This window comes from Apiospora aurea (assembly GCF_038362705.1).
Source record: "Apiospora aurea strain CBS 24483 chromosome Unknown utg000007l_segment0_segment0, whole genome shotgun sequence".
Taxonomy (NCBI): Eukaryota; Fungi; Ascomycota; class Sordariomycetes; order Amphisphaeriales; family Apiosporaceae; genus Apiospora; species Apiospora aurea.
Window position 1 is genome coordinate 3,486,128 of NW_027117394.1, and position 16,419 is coordinate 3,502,546.

Below are 16,419 nucleotides of genomic sequence, written 5' to 3' on the forward strand. Positions count from 1 at the left end.
CCCTAATCAACGAGGAAACCCTACCCTGTTCACTGGACGCCTGCCGGGAATGCAGAAGCAATGTTGATTTGGCACTCCTGTAATGTCCTGTTCCCATATTGTACGTAGCCTGTGGTTGTTTGTTAGATACTGAATAACATCAACTAAGACAGGGACAGAGGGAAGAGAGAAAATAGTCGAAGAGCAAGGGAGAATTCCTACATTGCAAGTCTCGATCGTGCACTTTCATAATAAGGTCGTACTCCACTTCGTAATAGTCATCGCCCACAACCCCCTCCGGCAGCGGTTTGGGGACCAAACGTCCTTCTTGTTTCAGAAAGGACATATCGATGCGGATGTACCCAATCCTCTCGCAGTCTAGTTTCCATTTTAGCATGACCATGTGTCATATAGCGGGACAGTAGTAGGCCGTTTACCCTTGTTTCTGGCGTGCGACCTTTTGAAGAAGGACGCCGTGGCGGAGTCAGAAACGTAGAGTGCTTCCCACACAACCAACTCCGGATCTTCGCAGCGTTTCACGAAATGCTGGCAGCGGATTGGCTTCCTCGCCCAGTCTTCGGGAATCATGTCATTCTGGGCAATTCGTGTGTTTGTCAGCTATGTGCTGTCATTGCGGGGTCAAGAGAAAGGGAAAGGGCAGACATGCTTTCTTGATGAACCATTCAATTGTATTTCGCACATACGGCTCTCCCGTGCAAGGTGCGGGCTGAGCCCGCTCGTTGGCATCCTGGTGGTTACGCTTCTGATGCTTGGAATCGTAAACGTCCTTGGGCAAGTGACGCAGGAGGCCATACGAAGATCGCGCGAAACGTTGGGGCCCGTGTTCTTTGTTAAAGGCACGAAGGACAGCCCCACTGGAGACCGTGGTTCCGTGACTGCATCCACGTTAGTAGAAGGGCCATGGTCCATATTCCAAACTACTGACTTGATTATTGGTGCTATCATCTGTATACGCCCGCCATCGTATTTTGACATGGATTGTTTAAGGTAGACCCGGAGAGAGCGGGAAGCGGAAAACCCCCCGATGAGAACGACCTTCTGTGACAGTTAAGTAAGCGTCAGCTGGTGTCACATCGCAGTATTGTGGGCGTTGCTTACATCTGCCCGATTGCCTCTGGCTTTGCATGCTTCGAGCTGTCCCTCTACCAGGGCCCATATCTGGTGGAAGCATTTGAGAAAGATCTGCCGGATATCTTCACTATCGAGAGCCTGTCAGTACCGTGATAACAACGAGGGTGTTTGATAGCAGTCAACTTACAAGGGAACCACTACATAACCATTGGCAAAGCCATGTTGCCTGTCATTTTGTAACCCATTCGTCCGTACATGGTAGTATCTGGGATTGTCATAGATATCAAAAGATCGTTTCAAGGTAAACTCAAATTGCGTCCAGGTTATTTCCTCTGCTTTGCGATGTAGAAACGCATCGTCGTTTTTGCCAATCTCCCTATGCTTCTTCAATAGACCAAAGATATAATCTTGGAAGTTCTCATTTAGGAAGCTCGAGCCGCACATCCCGCCTGTGTGAATCTGGTCAGCTGAAGTGGTCCACTATGGTTTGTGGTCGAGGTCAAAAGCCTTACCACTTGGTGGTGCGCCCTCTTCTTTCAATCGGAGCGGCATATCGTAACTGACAAGGTAGGTGATCAGATCGACGGTCCCAGCACCTAAAGATAGCCAGAATATACGTCAGTTCTATCATTACTAATTATACGGGATTCGTTGAAAAGGGCACCCAACCGGCGTCAACAAAAACTAATCGATGCCCAGTCTGGTATTTTCCTCGTTAGCAGTGACCAGAGGCTAGGGCTCCCGCGTTTCTGCCTACCTTGATTTCGACATGTTGCCGCAGAACTACCTCTGCAGCAGCTTCCGGTTCCGACACAATGAAGAGGCTTTTGATGGAGTTTTGCTCGACGTCAACTCCTTCAAAACCAACCGACTTGAATGCTTTGGCAAGCGCGAAATGCATTTTCCGGCAAGCCCGTTGTGACCAAATTGTCGGGATACACATCACAATTTCCTTGTCCGTTCCGGAATAGAAGCCTGCGTCTTCGAGCATTTTCTTCACATGTGCAACGAAAGGTGTCAGGAAATCGGTGATGAGATCAATCTGGGCTTTGCTCCTTGCCCTCGACGCCAGAGTTTCAAGATCACGACGGAGCCTCTCACGGACATCCGCTGTTTCGTCATTGTCCTGAAGCAGTAACTTGAACTTCTTGAACTGGATTGTCGAGACCTCTAGCCAGGCCTGGTGCACGCTGTAGCCCCAACGGTAGAGCTCATTCCTGTCGTGACGAAGTTCCAAGCTGTCGAATGATGATTCGGATGCATTATCTCCGTCCGAATTTGCAAACGGATCATCTTCCTCAGTCAGCTGAGCGCGTGTCTGGCGTGTCATTCTCACCGGAGGACCCCCCAATGAATACATGAGTTCCGTTGGGACTTGACGTGACGCGACGTCATCTGGAGACAGGTTGCAATCCGGGTATTCCGATATTGCACGGACCTTTTGCAAAATTGAGTGAACTTCAGTTGGGCCTGGTTCAATCAGGACATACGAGGCTGAGGAGTAGCCGGTACCAAAGTCAAAAGCAAGGATGACCCGGCTGCGTGTGCCGAGACTGTGAGATGATTGGCGGGAAGACGGTCTATCGAAATGAAAGGAGGATGGGGAATTCAAGAGCGGGGGTGGTGTTATGGAGAATGAGGAAGCAAAGATAGAGGGGGCAGGTCTCGAGAAAGAAGATTCCCCAACGGAACGTGAAGGCCCTTCAACTAAGGGCGAAGGTCTTGAGTAGCCAGAAGCTTCTGTTAATGAATGGGGTGGTCTGGAAAGGCCAGCAACAGGTCTCAATGGCGCCCGGAATGGTGAAGGCTTTGGGGTGCAGAACAACCCCGAGCTGACGTTTGAGACTCTCGGAGAAGCTGTTGATCTCGCGACGGAGAGCGATCGCCTCTTAGCAGGCCCATCTGTCATGTCAGAGGGGGGCCTCTTGTTTGGCAGTTGTGACTCTGCATCAGAGGATCTCAACGACTCGACCGGACCTGCATCCAGGCTTTGTCTGCGTAACGAAAAGAACGACCCAGCATTAGATGCTGGCCTATCAGCGAAAGGACTCCACTCCATTTTTTGGCGGAGACCGGGAAGTGAAAAGAGAGGGCGAGTCCCAGAAAAAAGGTTCGAAGACGGATAGTGCTAGCAGGGTGAGCCCGAATGATTGGCTTCAATGCTAACTAGAGCAGTCGGACTTGGAGTAACAGCGGTAAGGCAATGGGGTAAATGGCAATGACAGAGTCTTCGTCTGCTAATAGAACAGCTGAAAGACGAAGTAGGTCGCTGCAGTGCCTGCCACCAACGTGTAAACGAGACGCGGTGCATAGAGTTGCGTGATGTTGTAGAAAGCTGGAGTAAGTAGTGTCAATTCAAAGACAGAAATAGGTTAGGTATTGTCAAGGAGAGCCGGCACGAAAACTCGCTCCCCAGCCTAGGTTCCTTGACAGAGCACTGTCACACCTTTCACCTGAAGACATGGCTGCAGGTAGGTGTCTAGAACTACAGGGACGAGCCTTTTCCAAGCAGGCCATCTTCCGTCGATGGACGCGGATCGCGCGGGGCTCGAGTCACCAGGGTCGTACCTGCCTCCAGGCGTTGGACAATTTCCAGGTTGGTGGAAGGGGCGGATTGAAAAAGCAAACACCTGCGAAGTCATCAATTGGGCTGTTACCCCTGAGTCTCCACAAAATGCAGCCAGCCATACCCAGCCGCTTCATCTTAAGTTGCAGTAAAGCCATGTCCTGGCAGAAATGTGATCAATCATTCACAAACATCAACGGCAACTCTGTCTTGCAACTGCACCAATGAACGTCACAAACTCGAAGAATTGGTATTGCAACTACGAAGACAGGTTTCCCACATGGAGAAGGCACAGGTGGATGACGCTCGGATCCAGCAGGGATTCTTCCCACCATCAGACCAAGACATCCAGCTGGATTTTCACCAACTTCTTTCTGGAATAGATCAAGTCTGTTTGGCATTGGCGAGTGATGGTGACAATTCTGTTCCTCTGCCGAGCGTATGGGACCGGCAGTCGCCCGTGGCCCCATTGATCCAGAGGGCTTCTACAGCCAGCCAGGAGTCCTGGATGACGCTAATGTGCACCCAACCACCGGTTAGGGTTGACACACTGCGATGCTTGATAGCGGCGAGTGTCTTAGTCAATGTCTTCGAGCATGGTGACCTCGGCCTGCTGAGTGGCAGCTGTTATCTACTGGCAAAGTATCGCAAGACTGTTCTCCAAAGAGGTGAGCTGCATCCCCCTTCCGCTATCGACACAGCCGTTTAACCTCCATTCGCATTACAGATGGTGCAAAGGCTTTGGGGAGGCTCGACCGTTTAGTCCACGAGAGGGTGGGAGAAGATCCACTGGTGCAATCACAAATCCATACGGCATCAAAGTCTGGCCGATGAGCTGGAGAAGACGCTTTCCACAGTTTACGAGCTTCAGGCTCATGAGAGTGATGAGTCTTCCACACAGGCCCACCAGGTTACCATGTCCCCAATACGGACCATGTTCCAGAAGATCTTCGCCAACGCTCTGAGGCTCAAAGCTCTACTACTACAAACGGGTCAGAGGTACCGAGCCGACTTCGTCCCGACGGGGGCCCGTTTCAACCCGGACACAATGAGTCTTATCGGGCTAGAGAGCATGGAGTTTTGGCAACGAAATCAGGGGCTAGCAGGTAGGGGCCCAACGCGCCAGACCCGCCGCGTGCTGTCAGATTTTGCGTCTTCCCGGCCATCCATGCGTATCCCCGAGAAACAGAATGGTCGCCAGACACTGATGCATCGACGTTTACCGTGGACTACTGCAACTTTGTCAGTGTTGATGCGTCTACGGACCGGACAAGGCTGGTGAGCAAGGCCGTCGTGTCGGTATTCGAGTAGGGTGTCGGGGCTTGGTGGCAGGATTGGCGTATAAGAAGAATGTCTTGACTGATGTCAGATGTAGGAGATACCAACATTTGACACAAATCTACAATGACTTAGGTTTTGGTTGGCCGGTTCATACCTCTCTTTCCCTACGATCGATACAGTGGAGAACATCGCTTTCGATGTGTTCCGATGGGCCACCAAGTCTGGTGTTTGGCTGTTTATGGTAATTTCGGCTACATCGTCCGCAGTCCGAGCCATGATAGGAACGCTGGCCATGTTGTGACGATCCTTCTAGCGCCTCACTTCCTGATCATTGGCTCTGCCGTTCCGACTACTTGCCTCCAAAGGCTCAGTCGTAGAACTTTTGGCTAACGCCAGCGATTATCTGGCCTTCTCTGGTCTTGACTTCGCCCACTCTGAACTTATGATCTTTCGCAATCCTGGCGCGCGCCCATTCTGTACAACTCCGTCATCAGCATGTCAACCCTCTCGCCGGCCGTATGGGACCTTTTGCTGTAGCGCTTACCTTCAGCCGTGACCTCACGCGTAAACTCCTCCGTCTGGCTCTGCAGCCCCAGCCGGCGCAGCAGCGGACTGTCCACCGGCCTCAGCGCCACCTTGGCCTCGGGCCGCGCAAAGTAGATCAGGCTCAGCCGCGGCCGGTCGGCCTGGTCCGGCGGCGGCCGCACGACGCGGTGGATGGTGCTCTTGAGGTACCCCCCGCTGAAGAACTCGAGCGCGTCGGCGATGTTGACGACGGCGTCGGGCCGCGACCGGACGTGGCGCCACGCGCCCTCGGGCGGCGTCTGCACCTGCAACGACGCGACCGGCTGGTGGAAGAGGAACGTCAGGGTGTTGTAGTCCGAGTGCCCCGGGGTCCAAATGTTGCCGAACTCGGCGGCGTCCGTCACGGCCGGGCGGGGGTGGTACTTCATGTAGCGCAGGTACTCGAGCCCCTCGGCCTCGTACCGGTGCCGCCGCACGAAGAAGTCCTCGTCCTCGAGCTCGAGCACGTGCGCGAACAGGCGCAGCAGCGGCAGCAGCAACTTGTTGTGGATCCGGAGCGAGAAGTCCTTGGTCTCGGCGAGGTGGTCGAGGACGAGCTGGGGATGGGGCCGGTCGTGCTCCGGCGTGAACTTGGGGATGTTGTACATCTCCACAATGTCCTTGTCGTTGGCGCGCTCTTTGTAGCCCCGGAAGTCGCCCTTGGCCGTGTCGCACGCGAATTTGCGCCGCTCGTCCAGGGGCAGCTCAAAGACGTCACGGCAGAGCGCGTACGGTCTCCGGATCTCCTCATCCGGGAAGCCGCGGCCCGTTACCAGAAAGAAGCCTTTCGGTGCATCGTTCGTTTAGTCGAGGAGCTACATAGTCACCCGATCACACACTTACCATTTGTGTTGATGAAGGAGAGGACCTGCTTCGCTAGAGCTGCTTTGCCTTCTGGCTGCTCCATCTTCGAAATGTCAAGCGCTTCGAGGTTCGCATATTGCACTTTCGCGTCTCATCAGCGGGGACATCACTTCAGGGGCAAAACCTGATGTAGTAAACAACCCATACATTGTTCGCGAGTCTCTTGGGGGTAGTCGTAAGGGGCAAGTGATTCTGCAGCTCGAGACGATGACATGACGGCAATTCATCGATATGCTGCTATGTGGTGTCAGTTTGCTCGAACGGTCTCAATCTCAGTCGTTGAAGATTTCACGGCTAGGCAGTGCGGGGGTACATCTATGTCATATTCCCCAAGGCGCTGCCGGTTGTTCGGAAGACGGCTTGCGTGCGGGCCCCAATGCTGATGGCGTGCTTTGGGGTACTGAAGACGCATGCCGGTATCACCCTCGTGCGATTGGCCGACGATCAATGGTCTTCGCCGCAAACGAATTCCCGCGAGCGATGGTGTCATTGAAATCCTGTGTTTTGGGTGCTGAGCGTCGATCACGATTGTCTTGGCTTGCACCGAGTTATCGGTCGTGACTATCCGACGGCATGCACTCCCCGGTGCGAAGGGAAAGAAGTGACCTGATCTCCTTCAGATACTCAAAATACGTTCTGGTCTGGGAGAAACCCAATTTACACTGCTACTTCAGTGTGTTGCATTTACGCTTGATACCATGGAAAGACTCGGCAAAGAAACCCTGGTTGCCGCCTCAAGTCCCATGTCTTCGAGCGCGGTGGAGGATGTCCGTGAAAAGAAATCTATGCATCGACGGGTTCGAGAACTGGTTTGGGATTCCTTGGACAGAAGTCCCGAGGAGCGCCGATTCATTTCGAAGATCGACTTCTATATCTTGACTTGGGCAGGACTGGCTTACTTCAGCAAGAACCTGAACCAGAATAATGTTGGTAAGGCTTTCCCCATCTCGAGCTATCTGGGCAGAACGTGTGCCTAACAAGAGCCTCGACCAGCCAATGCATACGTGTCGGGTATGAAGGAAGAGCTCAATGTTGTCGGTAACGAGTACCAAACATTCACCACAATGTGGACGATGTAAGTAAAACACTGAGCTGTATACTTGGCATCTCGTTTTCGTATTAACAATACCAGAGGTTATGTTATTTCCCAGATCCCGTCTCAGTTCATATGCACCAGAGGTAATCGAAGCTCGCCTCTTGATACCTACCAAGGCTGATGTTCCTACACAAGTCCGTATCTCTATCTGGTGCCCCAGCTGGGAGCTACTGTGGGTTCTTGTGACGTTTGCCACGGCGGCAGTACATACTTCGCATCACTTATACGCATTTCGCTTCTTCGTAAGTCTAAGAGACCTTCGGGATCTGGGAAGCTGGTGCTGACTTCCGATTGCACAGGTTGGGCTGGCTGAGGGGACGTTCTATCCCGCAGTGCACACAGTCCTCGGTGGCTGGTAGGCCAAATACCGTGCGTTAAATTCAAACAACGCCGCATCTGAACCCTTCTAACCCGGTATGACTTACAGAACTTGGGAAACGAGCTTGCATCCTCTTTGCCTCCGCCTTCATCCGGTCCATGTTCAGTGGCTATCTGGTAGGTTACCCTTCCATTACCCAGGAGACGAGGCCCGCTGACACGCCCTCAGCAAGCAGCACTCTATTGAGATATGAATGGTGTTGGAGGCCTTTCTGGATGGCGGTGGCTGTTCATACTCGACGGCATCATTACTTTACCAATGGCTCTATGGGTTAAGCAGCTCGAGATTGCTTCTCAGGGTACGTAACCATGCTGATACTCTGGACAGCCTACTACGCCCTGCCCGATCTGCCAAGCAATACGCGAGTTCGTTGACTTTCGCCAGAGGAGGAACAACTGGCACTGGATCGCATGAAGCGAGCTGGAAAGCAGCTGGATGAGCCTTTCACACTGGCTGGGCTGAGGCGAATCCTTGGGAAGTGGCATTTCTGGGTCTACACTGCCTACTACACGTAAGCCTGGCCGAACCCCAGAGAAATATGCCGTGTCATCTCACTGTGTTTAGCTTCTTCATCTGCAGCGAGAACATCGGCACGTACATGAACCTTTGGTTGAAGAGCCTCAATCGGTGCGTACTGGCCTCTCTACCTGCAATACAATGCCCAAAGACTGACACTATCAGATATACGATACCTCAAATCAACAATTTCCCGACGGCAACCAACGCCATAACCATCGTCACTACCCTCACTTAAGGATGGGTGAGCGATGGTCTACAGATACGAGCACCGATTGTGTACTTCTCCCTCACGGTTTGCTTCCTCGCGGCCATGAATCTAGCGATTTGGGACGGTGTTCCATTTGGGCTTGAATGGGCATCATTCTACATGACTGGTCAAGTATGCCCCTTTTCGCCCCGTGTTTGGTCGATATGCTAATAAATCGTTTCAGGTTCGCTCAGGGGTCAGGACCCATCTTCCTAGTAAGCCACGAATTCGGGCCCTTCGCCAACGTTCCACGCGACACAAGCTAATCATCATCTGAAACTAATCTAGACTATGGTGAACGAATACTGTGCCGGAGACAGCCTAGAGCGCAAATTCATACTGGGAACAACCAACTCCATCGCGTAAGTCCTTGGCCACACTGCTCTGTTTCTGCCCGTCCCAGAGACCATCACCACTGACGTTGGCCCCCCGCAGCTACACCTTCAATGCCTGGATAGCCCTGGTCACGTACAACACCAACTATGCCCCGCGATTCCTAGTGGGGAACTCTGTCACGGCAGGTTTGATCATATGTGCTGCAATGGCCTTGACTGCCGCCGTGTTCTTACAGAGGCGCGATGTCCGTAAATAACCCCCTATTTCCCTCACAGGTCCTAATTACGAGTTCTCACGTTTACTCGTAGGCAAACAATTGAAGGAATCGACAATGGGCAATGATATGCTTGAAGACAGGAGGGAAATCAGTCCGACTTGAGCTCCTTCAACTTTCCTTGTAACTATGACCTAGTCACGACTACCATCGAATCGACATCTGTCATCTGGTTTCACGGCTCACTTCGACAATAATTTAAAAGAAAGTATTAATAAACCACATTAATGCTACGATTTCCATGACATACTTATGCGTTTAGCGGACTCCCGCCTCATGACCCTCATAACGACCTCCCGATCGGGCGTCATCATCCCCACGACCGTATCTTTGCGTTCCTTTGGCATGACAAACTCCTCTCCTTCCCGGGGTCTCATATCAAACGTCGAAAACAGCCGGATGGCGAGTGTCATTGCCATATTGGTTGCGAGGAACCGTCCGGGACATATCGTGCCGAACAGTCCAAAGACCCGCAGCTTCCTTTTCATATCCGGGTCGAACTTCCCATCCTGCGCCAAGAACCGCTCCGGCTTGAACTCGTCCACGTCCTCGCCCCATACTGTCCGATCATAGTGGTGCGGTGTGAGCGGCGCCAAGGCATAGGATCCTTTCGGCAGGTGGTACGTGTCGGCCAGGGTGGTGTCTTCCCGCACGTACCGGCCCGCGAGGAACGTTCCGTGGAAGCGCAGCACTTCGAGCCATGTCGCGTGCAGGAGAGGGCATATTTCGGATATCTCGGAGAGGTCAATGGCGACGCTATTGCCGTCGCTGCCAAGTTGATCGATCTCATGGCGAATCGAGTCCAATAAGTGCTGGTCGTTGAGGATGTGGTACACCAGCCACGTCGTCGCGCTCATGATGTTGGGCCCGAGCCCGGCAATAAGGAGAAGCTGATAGTCGGTCCAGCCATCGGGGGTCGACCCGTGGTCTTGGCAAAGCCTGCAGATCCGGTCCAGAAAGCCTCCACCCCTCTTCTCACCCTGTTCCGCTTCCTGAGAATCGCGGCGCTCTTGTGATTCTCCCTTAGGCGACGATAATTGCGCCAAGCGCTCGCGGACGATCCGTCTGGATTCCAGGAGGTTCTTGTCGATGAACCATGTCGCCGGATTATTGAGTTCCCGGACATTAAGTAAGAAATGGCTATAGTTATGTCAGTAAAAAACAAACTAATGCCACTAGAGAGAACATACGTACCGTAGATGTGTTAAGAACTTCGTCTCCTGAAAGGGTCCATCACTTGCTCCCCAGATGACCTTGCCAACTGCACCGACCAGGCACTTGAAGACCCAGTCTTCAATATTGATTTCATCAGTCGAAACCTTCTCCCTGAAGTCCGATCGTCAGCATAACCCTTTGGGTGTATAGATAGGCATCAAAAGGAGATGACGTACAAGTCAGACAGTACATAACCGTCTACCTTTTCGGCGTAGTGCCGAAGCCTCTGCCCGGGGATAAACTCCTCGCGAAACATGCGCGAGGCGTGGTGCCCAAGCTGGCGGCTGGCCTCGTCCTCCTCCTGCAGCAGCGCCGAAGAGAACTCGCCGAACCCGAGGCTCTTCCGGAACATGTCCAGGGCGAGCGGGTTGAGGCCGACATTCTTCAGTTTGGGCAGGTACTTGGCGAGCTCCGGCTGGATCAAAGTGACTTTGGCCGTCCCCGTCCACACTGCGAATATGGGCAGCTTGGTGGACGCGCTGTTTGTTGTGTTTTGCACATCAGCTGCTGCATCTTCATTCTCGACTCATATCCAAGTGATTTTGGTTGCTCGACTTACCAAAGCCGGCTGTAGTAGCTCGACCCGTCTCTCGCATAGTAGAATAGATGCCCAAGAGCCGGGATACGCCGTAAGACCGGAACATGCTTTATGGTAGCCGGATCTTTCTGGAAGCCGGCGATCCGAGTTTGAGGACGAATGGCGATTAATACGGCGAGCAGTATCAATGTGAGCGGCAAATAGCCAGGCAAGGCGAGCAGCATCAAAGACATCGCTGCAGCGGATTTTCGTGAGACTCAGAAGAACCCATGTGCGCGCACTCCCATGCTTTGGGGGGTTTGCCATAAAAGTCTGGCCATCGTTTTGAGAAAAGGGTGACTAAACTGCCGTCGAGCCCAGACCGTCGGGCCAGAGGCTAGAATGGACTGGACATGGCGCTAAGCATATGAGCTGAACTGCTGCGCTCGACGCGGCGTCCAACTTGGGAGCTGAAGTGCCTGACTATACAGGTGGGGCCATTCTAGAACAGATACTATGCAGAGACGTGATTGGCCCACTAAGCCCTAAGCAGGCTTGGTGGCGCCAAGCAGCCACTAAGTCCCGACAATAGCGCAGGTGGCGAACCTGCGCTAAAACGAGGCGCCATGGCAAATTGTAACTTCCGGGGCCCTGACTAAGTTGACTAAAGAGACCCTCACATGCTGGAGGTCAAACATTTGCGACATTAGGGGTTCATTATTAGTACTTGGGCAAGTCCAATGGGATTTTGGGAGGAGATTCCGTCAATCTTTCCAACCCGGAACAAGGCAAACATACAGAGTCATTTGGAATCATGAAGCTGTCCTGGTGCCAGGCGCTGCCCGCCGCGATCCTCGTCCTGGATGTGGCCACGGCGAGCAAGTGCAAGCACTCGCCCTCGGGTCTTTCGTCGTCGTCGTCATCGACCGACATCTCCACGACTTCTTCATCGGAGCAAGAGAGCACATCCAGCTCCGTGTCTGTGGAAGTCATCATCACGACTACCATCGAGACGAGCTCTTCCGCATCCTCGTCTGTACCTTCGTCTTCGACGTCGTCGGATGCCGAGCCTTCGAGCTCTTCTTCCTCCCAGAGCTCAGATGACTCCTTCTCCGCCACCCCCACCTCGTCGTCAGCAACTTTGACGCAATCGCCATCATTCAGCGCCACGACCCTGAGCTCCTCGGTCGTCGTCGATCAGTAAGTTTGGAGTGGTTGCACTTCCAATACTAGCGAACTGGCACAGCAGCCGTACTAACCAGGATTGTGTTAACAGGTGCTCGGTTGGCCTATTGGATAGGGGCGGAGCCCCGAACCTTGCAGACCGTCTGGCCGACTGCTCGGCTTACAATACGTGGACAGTAACACCATTGACGTAAGTTATCTTTAACCCAAAGGGAGGCGCTGTTCAACCGCTCTGTTACCTCTACTTGCCTCCTGCAGAAGACATTGGCAGTGACTAATATTTACATCACTTCAGCTCGACTACCGCAACCGAATGGTACTCCACCAGCTGGTCCTACACCTCGACCTCGACGGAAACCATCACCACCACCAGCCCGTCCCCCGTCCAGGTCTTGTCCAAGCGGACCATGACCCCGCACGGCGGCGTGACGGCGACGGGCCTGGACGGGACCGTGACGGTGCGGCCCACGGACATCCCGGCCTACATGTCGGCGTACTGCGACGGGTACGAGGCCTACTTTGACGCGTGCAGCGAGGGGGGCGTCGTCGCGGCGACCAGCACGGCGCCCGTCGTCACGTCGACGACGACCGAGAGCTTGGTCCAGACCTGCTACGGCAACTACATCTTCACCAAGTACATCGGCATCCCCTTCCCGTTCTTCCCGGCTGATCCTGTCACGACGATGCCTTAGTGGTGGATTTTAGTTGTTGTTGGGGCTATGAATAGTGGGCATCCTGTGCTGGCTGGAAACTGGGGTGATAATTAAGTAATCTGGTTTGGAAGCTGGTTGGAATCACCGATTTTGACATTTATATCCCGTATCGAATGAATAATGAACTGAAGGGGCTTCCAGCGAGGATCAATATGGCTCAGTTTATAGCATTTTGAAACACCAAGTTTTCAAAATCAAAAACGTCACCAAGGAATAAGGGATGCTTCTCGACTTTGGTCGGTGAAGCTAATCAGACCGATCCCCAAAAGCTAGCAACACAACCATCCTATTGTACGCTTCAATATTCTTGCTAGGACCCTCATACGCTGTAAATCCGTAGGGGCGGCTCCCGATAGACCGCGCACGTTCTCCGGTGAGTCGGAGTGGTTGACCGTCCAGATGGCGAGAACGATGGTGGAGAGACAGTATATCAAGATGCCGAAGATACCGCCGCCGCAGATGATGAAGTTGGTTTGAAGTTACACTGTCATTCTATTCTATCTTCTAGACAAGATTATGGATTATGGATATCAAAGCAGTTGTTGACCCCGGTGTTCTCTTTTAGGGTGTCCAAGCCACCCGTGTATTAGCTAATGCATGGCATTCACACAGCCGCACTAGGGCTACGCAGATGACGTTCTTCGCGGATGGATTACCGGTCTTCATCTGTATATTCGTCTAATGTCTAGTGCGGAAATACGCCTCTAAAAAGTCATGCAAGGCTAAATCCAGCTGCCAAGAAGGCTTCAGTGCCCAGGTTGCACAGCTGACCTCTAAACCAGGCTAGCCCACCTTCACCCGCACAATAATCCTCCTCCACGTAGCCAGTGCCGGCACACCATTATCCACAACGCGGAGCCTGAGGTGGATATCTCTACCGCCAGCACCCTCCGGCACCACGAAGCTCACGTCCTCAGTCGCGGCGCCGTTGAACTTGAGTGTCTCCGTCCACCCAGTACCCAGGACACCCGTGTCCTGCGACCATGCGTAGTACAGCGCATCGCCGTCCGGATCCGCAGTATCCGCCGCACTGATCGTGTCCTCGGAGCCCGGAGTGGCCTCAACGATGACGACTTGGTATGAGCTGTCGCCGTTCACTGCCACGAGCGGGTTCCGATTGCCGGTCCCGCTGGCGGCCCACTCGATGCGGGAGATGAAGTCGTTCATCTGATCTTGCACTGTTTGCGAGATGGCTTCCTTGCATTGTGCGGCCGCATCGTCGCCTATGTCCATGTACGCACGCGTCTTGTTGTCGGGAGACACCTTGTCGACAAAGCGACCGCCGAACCCCCACTGCGTCGGATCTTCTGGGTCGCTCACCCCCGGCCACGCGTATACCCAGCTCGACGTGTCGCCCTCCACCGTGTACTTGTAGTCCGGGTACAGCGAGCCGAGCGCCCCCTTGCCCTGGACCCCGGTCTGGTACTGAGACCACCTGTCCCTTGTCTGTTGGCCGAGGAAGCGCCAAGCCGTCTCGCTCCAGATGTAGAACAACTTCGAGCCAAAGGTCTTCCTCATCCAGGTCTGGGCTGTATTGGGGACCTCGGTGTAGTCGTCCTTTGGGTAAAAAGGGCGGTCTTGGTCCGTGATGGTGTAGACCCGGACCCGGGACAGAAACGTGTCGACTTCTTCGGACGAGCGGGTCTTCTTCACGTCCCAAAGGGCCTGGGCGAGGGTGTTGCCGCTGCCCCAGAACGAGATCCATACCGGCCTGTCGTACTGATCGGTCCGATCGATGATGGAAGTGACGAGCCGGCTGCCATTCGTCGCCTTGCCGTCGCCGACACCGCCCATCCCGCGCGTGGTCTGCCCCTCGGCCACCACGCTGCGCAGGTAGTCCGGGCTGGGCCAGTACCCGATGAACTGATCCGTCTCGTCGTCCACGAACGCGGTCTGCCCGCTGCGCTTCATCAGGTTGGGCAAGTCCTGCTCGTACGCGTCAATGACGTCGAAGATGCGGTGCATCTCGGTGGATCCGTCCAGGTTCCATCCCGTGACGGCAACGATGCCGTCGATCTGGAACGTGTCGGCCACGGCGAGCAGGTGTACCAGGGACTGCATGTCGTCGGGCTCGACGTCGGACCCGACGACGTCCGTCATGGCGATCATTCGGGGCTTTGGCGTTGTCGTTGCATTGGTGGACTTTGAGAGACCCGGAAGCAAAGTAGGGGTTGCTGTTGCCGAGACCACCAAGTTCAGGCAACAGAAGCCCCAAGATTTCCAAGCTGACCGCAACATCTTGACTAATGTTTGACGATACTCTCTTGGGTGAACGGGTGACGATAATCGGACCCGACAACAAGCATCATCGTTCCTTCTTATAATTCGGATCTGTACCTGAGCCTCGGCTCTTCGATGCCAATGCAAGCAAGATCCACAATCACCGGTACGAGCTGTTCTCCACGCGGGGTATTGTCTCCATGTATTGTTGTGCGTTTGCGGGGTGTTGTTAATACTCCACATCGTGGAGAGGGGCACCTCCACAACACTGCGGTCAGTCCGGGGTACACAGGAATGCACCTTTTACCTCTAGAGTCATAATGGCGTACTATTTTCGAGCAGTAGGGTATGATTTCTATATACTGTTAAGCCACTCTTTAGGAACATGATGGGTTAGTCGAAAGGAGTGCCATAATCTCATAAATCAGCAACCAACTATAGTCAAGAAAACGCTCATCCAGACCGTCAGTGAAGAGAAAATGTGGATCGCTTATATTCAGGCTAAATATTTAAGATGCATAGGATGTCAGACGAAATCCTGGAATTTGCTCTACTGCAGTAGCAGCTTGGGCCAAAAACGGTTTCGCACCAGGAACCTGCCACTTCTGACTCGCCAACATCCCTGAGTGTCCACAAGGAAAGGTATTACATGCCTACTCAACCCAATGTCTCTTCTTCTTCCACCGGCTCCAGTGTCTCCCAAACCCGCTTGTACATCATGCCCAGGCCTTCTCTATACGCAATTCCGTTCTCTCGCTTCACCGCCATGACGTGGTAGATCTCTTCTCCCCCTGGTTATCTGACCTCCCAGGACATAGGTATCGATCCGGCTGGAAGAGAATGTCAAGTAGAGTGAATTCCAGGTCGGAACTATTTCGGTAGGGGACGAAGGATGCAAGCGCAATCAACTCACACGGCTGCCCCTGCGTATACGCAAAGTCGGCGTCCGTCCACAGCATCAGCCCACGATCATCGAGGCTCATACCCTCGAGACCCACCGCACTGACGTTCAACAGCGCCAGCTCGCGATCGCCGTACCGCAAACGACCCATGCCCGACCTATTCATGTCCATCCAGTTTGGTTCGGGCCGCGGCAGGATTGAAGCGGTTCGCGTCACCTGTGCCCGTGTACGAAGCATTCGTACGCTGCTGTCAACGAGCTCTGGAGGGTCATCTGGCTTCATGGGTTCCCAACGGCACAGAGGGGTTAAGCGATTAACCTCCGAACCGAACATAGTGGTCAGCCAGGCACTGGTGAAATCCACAGGCCCATGCCAACCCATCCATGACCAGCTGGGTATGTCAGAATTTGTTCCTGCTGGAGTTGGACTATTAGCCCGACGCCTGGTGAGCATATGTGATCCATGCTCTG

General features: G+C 53.7%; 9 protein-coding genes across 9 annotated transcripts; 4 read left to right on the plus strand and 5 right to left on the minus strand.

Annotated features, from left to right (window-relative positions):
• Window positions 1-29: 29 nt before the first annotated feature.
• Window positions 30-3,130, minus strand: PG986_011363 (Hsp70 chaperone protein; the record flags this gene model as incomplete). Its single annotated transcript, XM_066847585.1, has 8 exons — window positions 30-109; window positions 202-357; window positions 417-573; window positions 680-875; window positions 926-1,038; window positions 1,099-1,198; window positions 1,259-1,551; window positions 1,829-3,130. The coding sequence occupies 8 exons, from the start codon at window positions 3,128-3,130 to the stop codon at window positions 30-32; spliced, it is 2,397 nt and encodes a 798-aa protein (XP_066697076.1).
• Window positions 3,131-3,917: 787 nt separating this feature from the next.
• PG986_011364 (uncharacterized protein) lies at window positions 3,918-5,219 on the plus strand (the record flags this gene model as incomplete). The annotated part of the gene is made up of 3 exons (XM_066847586.1): window positions 3,918-4,305; window positions 4,495-4,879; window positions 5,051-5,219. The coding sequence occupies 3 exons, from the start codon at window positions 3,918-3,920 to the stop codon at window positions 5,217-5,219; spliced, it is 942 nt and encodes a 313-aa protein (XP_066697077.1).
• Window positions 5,220-5,285: 66 nt separating this feature from the next.
• On the minus strand, window positions 5,286-6,560 carry PG986_011365 (uncharacterized protein; the record flags this gene model as incomplete). The annotated part of the gene is made up of 4 exons (XM_066847587.1): window positions 5,286-5,392; window positions 5,463-6,266; window positions 6,326-6,436; window positions 6,494-6,560. The coding sequence occupies 4 exons, from the start codon at window positions 6,558-6,560 to the stop codon at window positions 5,286-5,288; spliced, it is 1,089 nt and encodes a 362-aa protein (XP_066697078.1).
• Window positions 6,561-7,044: 484 nt separating this feature from the next.
• Window positions 7,045-8,575, plus strand: PG986_011366 (uncharacterized protein; the record flags this gene model as incomplete). The annotated part of the gene is made up of 7 exons (XM_066847588.1): window positions 7,045-7,276; window positions 7,328-7,421; window positions 7,498-7,684; window positions 8,101-8,119; window positions 8,206-8,332; window positions 8,386-8,448; window positions 8,503-8,575. The coding sequence occupies 7 exons, from the start codon at window positions 7,045-7,047 to the stop codon at window positions 8,573-8,575; spliced, it is 795 nt and encodes a 264-aa protein (XP_066697079.1).
• A 132-nt stretch (window positions 8,576-8,707) lies between these two features.
• PG986_011367 (Pantothenate transporter liz1) lies at window positions 8,708-9,179 on the plus strand (the record flags this gene model as incomplete). The annotated part of the gene is made up of 3 exons (XM_066847589.1): window positions 8,708-8,719; window positions 8,876-8,949; window positions 9,023-9,179. 3 exons carry the CDS (start codon window positions 8,708-8,710, stop codon window positions 9,177-9,179), a joined length of 243 nt encoding a protein of 80 aa, XP_066697080.1.
• A 248-nt stretch (window positions 9,180-9,427) lies between these two features.
• On the minus strand, window positions 9,428-11,183 carry PG986_011368 (uncharacterized protein; the record flags this gene model as incomplete). The annotated part of the gene is made up of 4 exons (XM_066847590.1): window positions 9,428-10,337; window positions 10,392-10,523; window positions 10,589-10,891; window positions 10,972-11,183. 4 exons carry the CDS (start codon window positions 11,181-11,183, stop codon window positions 9,428-9,430), a joined length of 1,557 nt encoding a protein of 518 aa, XP_066697081.1.
• A 560-nt stretch (window positions 11,184-11,743) lies between these two features.
• PG986_011369 (uncharacterized protein) lies at window positions 11,744-12,806 on the plus strand (the record flags this gene model as incomplete). The annotated part of the gene is made up of 3 exons (XM_066847591.1): window positions 11,744-12,129; window positions 12,206-12,304; window positions 12,410-12,806. The coding sequence occupies 3 exons, from the start codon at window positions 11,744-11,746 to the stop codon at window positions 12,804-12,806; spliced, it is 882 nt and encodes a 293-aa protein (XP_066697082.1).
• An 804-nt stretch (window positions 12,807-13,610) lies between these two features.
• On the minus strand, window positions 13,611-14,927 carry PG986_011370 (uncharacterized protein; the record flags this gene model as incomplete). The annotated part of the gene is made up of 1 exon (XM_066847592.1): window positions 13,611-14,927. The coding sequence occupies one exon, from the start codon at window positions 14,925-14,927 to the stop codon at window positions 13,611-13,613; it is 1,317 nt and encodes a 438-aa protein (XP_066697083.1).
• Window positions 14,928-15,805: 878 nt separating this feature from the next.
• PG986_011371 (uncharacterized protein) lies at window positions 15,806-16,282 on the minus strand (the record flags this gene model as incomplete). The annotated part of the gene is made up of 1 exon (XM_066847593.1): window positions 15,806-16,282. The coding sequence occupies one exon, from the start codon at window positions 16,280-16,282 to the stop codon at window positions 15,806-15,808; it is 477 nt and encodes a 158-aa protein (XP_066697084.1).
• Between the last annotated feature and the right edge of the window lie 137 nt (window positions 16,283-16,419).